Raw genomic sequence first — 8,672 nt, 5'->3', positions numbered from 1 at the left:
AATAGGACATAAATACATGAACAACATCCCCAGAACTGCTCTGAGAGTCAAAAATATATAGTTTCTGCCAGAAATGTATTACTATTGTTCAGTAGAATGTACGTACAACTACTACTACTAAAATTATTAAGGAATAATCACAATATTTCTTCCATGTTTTAATTTTAATTGTAAATCCCCTTTGTTTGCCAAAAAATAAAATTAGTTTAATTTTCATTAATTAAAAGATAAATGAAATTAATGTGTTATGCCTTCATTCGATAACCAGAAAAATTTAAATACGCAATGCAGAATTTCATAAGGCTATAAATAAAAGTAGTTTTTATGCATTCAAATAATTAGACATATTAAAACACAGAATTTGGTAACAATAAACAAGGTGAAAAAATAGAACATTTCATAAGACCCTAAACATGTAATTTTTGTTAAACTTTTTAATGGATTTGATGTTGAATTGTATACGTTTCATTATTTAATTAGACATGCTTTTGATAAATAAAATTTAATTTAACCATTTAAAAAGGAGTCCAGAAAAATTAAAATGGAAAAAAACAAGAATCCCCAAATTTTTTTATTTGGAATAAAAAATTAAAAAATGGAATTTGGGAAAAAATAAACCTATTTCATAGGGCCCTAGCATAGTTATTTATTTGTTGTGGTAATTTGAAGGTTGTGTCAAAAAGTTGTTGTTCTAGTCTAGTAAATAGTTGTATTCTGTACGTTTTTACTCGTGTACAATAATTTTCTTCCAAATACGATAATTTTGAGCTTCTGGTACGATACTTGGACATTTCCAATCTGGCAACACTGTACAGGAACTATCCGAGCCGTTCATGCCAGACTGGGGAGAGAGGTGTTGTAATAATGTAAAATATGTGAAAAATAATGTGTTTTTCGAACAACCTAGTATGAGAGCCTGTTCTAGTACACCCCCAAAACAAAATCAAGACTTTGTAAAAGAGCATAATAGGACTCCTTTAAAATTATGAACAGATTGAATTTAATGTATGAAATTTTTGGATGTTTTAAGTTTTTGTTTCCTGGACTTTCAAGGGGGAGACAAAAACCTTGCAGTTTTTTCTAAAAAAATGTCTTAATTTAACTAAAGTCTTATGGGTTTGGAATGACATGAGGGTAGTAAATGATGACAGATTTTTCATTTTTGGGTGAAGTATGTTTACTATCAATATATTATTTATTATTAAATATTAATGTACAGCACTTTGGGTCAACTTCTATTGTTGTTTATGCATTTTATAAATAAACATGACTTGACTTTATTATAATATTACTCACCTCCCACTGATTCAGAACAAGACTGTCAGTCTCCACCACTTTGAGACCATGTTTGCTCTTTAGGTGTCTGTTCATTTCCCATTTAGTGCCATAAACGTAATTGCAAACAGGACATTTGACTCCACCTGATAACACACACACACTTTTCAATTACTGATGCTGTTTGAGGCAACTCTGTATGTCTAACAATAAGCAATGTATATGTTAGGCAGTTAAGGCTGGTTTCATTCTGGTGAGGAAGGACTTGCCTTGCTCTGTCACAGTTTCGGAAGTGGACACTCCTGATCCAGCATTGATATACTGAGCGTTGGGATGTTTTTTGTTATAGTGTCTTTTCAGAGAACCTGAAATGTTGCACGAGTAGTGGCAGTGTGCACAACGAAAAGGCTGTGAAAGGCAAAACATTGTGCTTTGGTGGTGGTTTTAGGACACATGACAAGACAAAACTAAAATAGAAGTCTTTTGTTGTGTTACTTTGAAAGAAGCATGTTGCTCCATGTGACGAAGGAGATGCGGTCTCAGTGCAGCAGTGAAGTCACACTCAGTACATCTGAACTGCTTTCCTACAACATATTTAAAAAGAAATTACATTTTTGATTGGCTGTGTATTAAGAAAATAATCACAGAAATAATCAAAACCACTGATGTTTAAGTACAATTTAATTAAAGTAAATTTAACTAAAATTAAGCAACATTAAAGTCATGAAGTCAAAATTGACTCAAAAATTCATATTTACTTTAATACAGTTTCCTGTTGTCATTGTGCTCGATGCACCAATGCACGTTTTCAAAATGGTAAAAAAAAAAAAAAGAATTATTACTATATAGAAATTATTACTATATAAATTATTATTATATGGAAAATGTTTACTTTGTATTAAATTACATACATATTTTGTACTGAAACTAGACTATAAGAGAAAAAAAGTCAAATTTATTTGTATACATTTTTATAATAAATATATTATAATAAATTTATATTACTGTGGTGCAGGAAAACATAAAAATAATTGATATACACACACACGTTCAAATGTTTAGGATCAGTAAGACTTTTTAAAAAAGAAATTAATACTTTTATTCAGCAAGGATGTGGTCAAAAAACATCCACGTTAGAAAAGATTTCAAATAAATGCTGTTCTTTTTAACTTTCTATTCATCAAATTATCCTGAAAAATGTATCATAGTTTCTACAAAAATATTAAGCACCGCAACTGTGGTAACAATATAACACTGATAACAATATAAAATCAGCACCAAATCAGCATATTAGCATATGATTTCAGAAGGATCATGTGACACTGAAGACTGGAGTCTGATTTGCTATTACAGGAATAAATTAATTTTTTCTCTATATTTCTACTTCTGTTTTATATTGCATTATTTAATTTTCTGTTTTTCTAATATTAGTGTTATATGTCATCTAACTGTGTAATTCCTAAGTATGTCTGCACATACACATGTCTGTACTTTCTTCTGCACTGGAAGCTCCTGTCGCCAAAACAAATTCCTTGTGTGTGTAAACGTACTTGGCAATAGAGCTCTTTCTGACTTTTGAAATACGTCAGATTACGGAACCCTTGTTGGTTTAGGTACACGAGTTCCAATAACACAGTATGCAGTCTTAAATACAAAGCAAGAGACTCACCATCTGCTGTGTGCATGAGCTTATGACTTTTCAGAGTGCATTTAGACTTGAACTTTTTTCCACAGAGGTCACAAAGATGTGCTTTCTCAGTACTGTGTCTATTCATGTGAGCTTTGAGGTTGCTTTTACTTCTTGAGGCATAATCACATTGTGAACATTTGTACGGTTTCAGTCCTGGAGACATGAACAGAACAAAATCAGTACACTAAAGCAGTTCATTTAAGTCCATACGTTTGACAACACGGTAAGAAAAAGACATAAAACCCGCCTTCATGAGCCCATATGTGCTGCTGAAGATCTGCCCCATTCCTTGTGAAGAAACAATCACAGTACGGGCATTTGGAAGCTCGTTTCCCGATCACTCCTTTCACATGTACACGTATTCCCAACGTTTCCGAGATGTAGTTCAGCGACACATCTATACAGCAACAGCACATTCGTTACTTTAGAGCTCTTGTGGGACATTTCACAGAGGATTATTTGTTCTTACCCGGATGGTTGCTTTTGATATGAGCTCTAACTTTGTCCTCGGGAACAGACTCTTGACATACTGGGCATATAAAACTTTTTTTGACCTAAAGACGAGAAAGAAATAAGATCTGATGAAGAAGCAATTTCACCAAATATCTCAAGAATAAGCAGACTCCCAACACTCACTATGTCCGAATGGGTTTTGAGATGAGCCTGAAGTTTGTATTTGTCAGGTGTACAGTACTGACATCCTTCAGAGGGACACTTCAGCAGGATGTCAGAATGTCTCTGGATGACATGCCGCTTCAGGCAGTTTTTAGTGATGGAGGAATAATTGCACTGAGAACAGTAATGGAGGTGCTCTTTCGTGTGCGTTCGCACATGCGTATTGTAGTGCACCTGATACCAGAAAAGCTTACCTGTTGAGGGAACATTACAAAGAGTTATAGGGAGACTAGGGTTGGAGATGTTATTTAAAAAAGCGGGATATTCATAGATAATAGATCAGGGATGCCCAATCCTGGTCCTGGAGATCTACCTACCTGCGGAGTTCATTTCCAACCCTGCACAACACACCCGTCTGTAATTATCAACAGGTTCCTGAAGATCTTAATTAGCTGGTCCAGTCGTTTGATCAGGGTTTGATCAGAACTAAACTTTGCAAGATAGTAGGATCTCTAGGAACAGGACTGGGCACCCCTGTATTAGATATTCATACCGCAGTATTCACATTCAAGGTCTCCATATACTTTCCGGATCCGTTCAAAAACGTCCATGTTAAGCTGTCGTTTTTGCATCTGCTCTACAATCTGCTTGAAAGAAGATATTTCTTCTTGCTCTGAACCGAGTAAGTCCTCATCGGCATTAGTTTGTGGCACAATCGCCTCTTCCTCGGTTTGAGGAAATGTATCCTTTGATACTAGCTGCTCTGAGTGCGTTTGTGCTTTTTCAGGCGTCAGAGGTGCAGTTTCTTGAGCAGGATTCTGATCTTCTGTCATACAGCACTCCATTTTAAGTGGATCATCTTGAAGTCTTTGGGAATTTATTACATCTTCACAGACCATCTCTTGTGTTTGTGCTTCAGCAGACGTGTCTGTTTTATTTATACTGTCTGAAACAGGATTTCCATCCTGTGAGTTCTGTACAAGAAGGTCTGACTCCACCACTAAACTATCAGAGCATTGAGTTTGAAGGTCCTCTTGAGCCATGCAAGTCACTTCTGTGGTTAACAGCTCCTGGGCATTGAGCTGCGACAGCTCTTCTGTGATCTTAAGCTCATCCTGATTCAACATGTCCTTCTGAATGTCATCACCTGGTTTGAGCAAGCAAAAGCTGGAATTGATGGAGTCTGCAAAAGCAGAGGGTTCATCCGTTTCAGGGTGGAACTCTCCGAGATGCGACTTAAGTCGCACAGAGCTGACAAATTTTTCCTGGCAAATGGCACACACGTAGATGAAGGGATGCTTTCGGATGTGGGCTTGCAAGGCTTGGAATTTGGTTGAGCCGTGATCGCATAGCTCGCAGCCGAAGGGTCTCTTGTTGCCATGAACCATCATGTGACGGTCGCGCTCAAGCTCGTTCTTGAACTTGCGGTCGCATATTTGACAGTTGTACAGAAGCTGTCTCTTGCCCTCCCTGGTCTGGAGGCTGTACTCATTGTAGGAGTCCTGTACTTTCTTGTCGTTCATGTCGTGAGTCTCGCGGATGTGTTTAAGAAGGTTCTTCACGTCAGAGTATTTCTTCTTGCAGAATCGGCAGTGCTGCTTGATCTTTTTGTGCACTCGCTCCACGTGCACTTTGAGGTGTCCTTTACTGAGGCAATTAAATGAGCACAGCTCACAGCTGAATTTCTCGCCGGTGTGTTTCCGTATATGAACACTAAGATTGGCCTTTATAGCGCTGGCGTAGTCACACTGCGGGCACTTGAATGGTTTCTCATTGGTGTGGATTCTTAAGTGAGCCTGCAGTGAATGTTTGAACTTGAAGACTTTATTGCAGTATTCACATGTGAAGATTTTAAGCTGCGTCTGTCCTAACCTGCGTCGAGAGATATGATTTTTAATATCAATATACCAAATAATTTCACAAGTTCAGTACAAATGCAACAACTTTTATATGTCAAAAATGCTTTAGTCGGGGTCCCACATATTTTAACCAAATGAATTTCCATAATTTTTTCATTACTTTCATTACTTCATTACAATGATTTTTCATTTTCATTACTTTCATTCTTACTTTCATTAACTATTTTCATAACTATTTTGGTTAGTGATTAAAAAAAATGTTAGCAGTAGATTAAATAAATAAATTAATATAAATAAAATAAGCCATTTCTAACCAATATTTACTATAGAAAAATCTATATATACTATAGGAAAGATTTGGTTAACTTCTCTTGGTCTGGGAATCACAATTTTAAAATTCCCTGATATTTCCAAATTGCTTCTATTTAATTTTTCTTTTTTTCCCCCTCTGAAGTGTAATTGCTTCTAAAGTAATACAATGACAATACTATTTTAATATTCTATCCTTTGGTGCTTCAACAATTTTACTAGATTTGTAAATCTAAAGTTAAGATTTTAAATGTGAAAAACCATGAAATAGCCACCTGTTTGATTTGAGGGGTGCTTCATAAGCAGCTTGCTGAATGGCATATTCCTGGTATCCCCTTTTCATTGCTGCCTCCTGGGAACCTGCATCTGCAACCGTCTGGGTGGATGGTTCAGCTGGAGCTGCTTCAATAGGAACTATCTTAGAGGCACCTGCAATAAAGCACAACTTACAGTTAGTTGAAATGTTTCCCTCAACTATTAGAGCACCTGACATCACATATACATCTCACCAGGCATGGCCTCGTGACTGGTAAGGACCACACTAATAATAGGGTTTTTGTTGCCGCTTGCTGATTCAGGGTCCTTTGCACTGGACAGTTTATCTGTCCGCATCGCTCGAGCTTTCTTTGGTGTCCTCTCTTTCTCCTCTTCTCCATCACTGATTGTATTTGCATCAGTATTATTACCTGGGCAATAAAGTTGACAGGTGAAACGTGTGGCAGTTCAGAAAGTAGAAAGAGCTACAACATTAACCGGCATGAATTTGTACCATACTCTTCTTCATCAGCAGCCTCTTTCAGTCCTACAAAGCAAATGTGTTTGGAGATTTGTCGCCTGTTGCTGAATACGCGATTGCATTTCTTGCACTCCAGATCACTGCCATCCTCACATGGCTCTTCGGCTACTGCCACCGGTTGTATTGCAGTGGACTCTTTCTCCTGCTGATTGGGTGTTATTTTCTGTACCGTTTCTGGTTGGACTTTCTTAGTAGAGCCTTTTGGTCTTCCACGCTTTCTTTTCACAACAACTTCTGCAAGATAAACGAAAGACATTCTTCTTTTCCAATGTTTTTAAAATAACCTTCTTTTAACATAAGATAATACAGCTTTCATCAAATTATGAAATTTAAGCTTAAATCAGCTTAAATTGGATGTTTAAGCTTAAATCAGCTCGACATTGCAATTGCCTGTCTCTAATTACCTTATTTTCAGTGTTTGGATCTTAATAAAACCCAATACAGGTTGATTTCTGGGTTCAAAGCCGCTTACCTGAACTCTGTGGCTCCTGAGTTGTTAAAGGCTTAAGTGCTATAATAAAAGTGTCAGGATCCCCTCCTTCATTGGAGTGAGTCTCAGTAACATGAGACAGCAGCAATGGTTTACTGGGAGAGAACAAGTTGCATATTTTGCACATGAAGACTGATGAACCGTCTGTGAATATAAAAACAGCAAGTCTTTATTTGGTTTATTATTTGTAAAACAGTATCAGAAATGTGCCCATGTGAGTTACAAAGTCTCTCGTACAAACAAAATGTGGCTTTTAGTTCCCCAAGTAGGAGGATTTAACATGTATCCTTGAAAAAGGAGCATACATACTACTACTCAGGTTGTTATAGGTAAATTATATAAGGCTCTAATGATATGTAATATCTAACCATATTTGATTCCATTTATTATTTGTCTTCATCATAAACCTCAAATCTAGATCATTTTGTTTAAAATTATGAGTTTAAAAAAACCTTCCCTCACATAATTAACTGAAGTAATTATTCACAGGCACCAGAAAGCCCTTTCAAAATGAGAATGTCTAAAATATGTTCATTTTATACACGTTCAAATCAGGGTTATATTTATTAACATTGATATTATGATTATGATTAGTAGTTGTAGTTTAGTTTCAGGTTATTAGAATATTGTTACTTTATCTGGGATAGGGATCTTTAACAAGATGCAATAAATGTCATGCAACAATCCATTTGATAAACCCGTTACAAAACTGCATACCAAGACTGATTTTTCTGATTGTTATATAACGTTTAATATATTGTTAAAGCCCCGTTTTTTTCCCCAAAAGGAAACCAATTAATATTCCCTGCCATCTCATTTTTGTAAACTCGAGACCAGTTTCGTGATTTTCTCTTAAGCACTGGAACTAGTTTTAATTAAATAAGATGACGTTTATGCCCAAAGAGTTGGAAAGGGTATTATTTCAACAAAGAACTGTAAACAGCGGACATAAAACTGAATTTCTGTATAAAGCATCCTCTGGCAAAAGTTACTTTTGCTGGTGCAAGCCACTAGTTTTACCTAATTTATTTGCCTCTTATCGAATCGTCGGAGCTAGCCGTTTCCTCGGAGCGCAGTTACCCTCAAAATCATGTTCTTGCTTACCTGCTTGCACTGGATCCATTCTTTTTAAATTAAGAATAGGTAAAAACGCATCGAAAACGATTTAACCCGTGTTTGTATTACCAGAGCGCAGTTTAAATGCATCCATTATACTTAAATTACTTCTGCAGAGGTTTCTGTCGAATCTGCGATAACAAATATGGCGGATGGATCTTCGTCTTCGAGCAAAAAAAAAACAAAAACTTTTGTGTAGAAGCGCGCGCCACCTGCGGCCTGGAGTTCATTTCAAATTGCCCGATGATCTGAAAAGTTAAACTCGCTGTGTTCTTGTAATCAGTAATGCGACATTCAGACATTTTCTTTTAAAGTGAACATAATGTTTAAACCCTTATCAAAGTGAGAGAGGCCACTTATAAGCCAACGTGTAAAGGCCACTTGAATGCCATTATGAGTTAGTATAGCAACTCGACACAAGAGCATCAGTCAAATCAATAATAATTAATAATAACAATAAACATTAATAAAATTAAAACGGGTTTATTTGGGTAAATGATATTCACAACGAAGTAAAAACAG

General features: G+C 36.2%; 1 protein-coding gene across 1 annotated transcript in view; it reads right to left on the bottom strand.

Annotated features, from left to right (window-relative positions):
* LOC107657687 (zinc finger protein ZFAT-like) overlaps positions 1–8,301 on the bottom strand; it is a 21,637-nt gene extending 13,336 nt beyond the window's left edge. Inside the window, exons 1-13 of the mRNA XM_016445877.1 lie at positions 8,139–8,301; positions 7,017–7,178; positions 6,518–6,778; positions 6,258–6,434; positions 6,024–6,177; positions 4,134–5,452; positions 3,602–3,834; positions 3,435–3,519; positions 3,213–3,362; positions 2,945–3,118; positions 1,771–1,859; positions 1,545–1,683; positions 1,297–1,421 (exon numbers count right to left, since the gene is read on the bottom strand). Coding sequence (XP_016301363.1) covers positions 1,297–1,421; positions 1,545–1,683; positions 1,771–1,859; positions 2,945–3,118; positions 3,213–3,362; positions 3,435–3,519; positions 3,602–3,834; positions 4,134–5,452; positions 6,024–6,177; positions 6,258–6,434; positions 6,518–6,778; positions 7,017–7,178; positions 8,139–8,157 — 3,087 coding nt within the window. The 5' untranslated portion in view covers positions 8,158–8,301. The remainder of the gene's footprint in view (positions 1–1,296; positions 1,422–1,544; positions 1,684–1,770; positions 1,860–2,944; positions 3,119–3,212; positions 3,363–3,434; positions 3,520–3,601; positions 3,835–4,133; positions 5,453–6,023; positions 6,178–6,257; positions 6,435–6,517; positions 6,779–7,016; positions 7,179–8,138) is intronic.
* Between the last annotated feature and the right edge of the window lie 371 nt (positions 8,302–8,672).

Source organism: Sinocyclocheilus anshuiensis, unplaced genomic scaffold (genome assembly GCF_001515605.1).
Source record: "Sinocyclocheilus anshuiensis isolate Anshui unplaced genomic scaffold, SAMN03320099.WGS_v1.1 scaffold43, whole genome shotgun sequence".
Taxonomy (NCBI): Eukaryota; Metazoa; Chordata; class Actinopteri; order Cypriniformes; family Cyprinidae; genus Sinocyclocheilus; species Sinocyclocheilus anshuiensis.
Note: the sequence above shows the minus strand (reverse complement) of the source record. Positions and strands in the feature narration are given on the sequence as shown.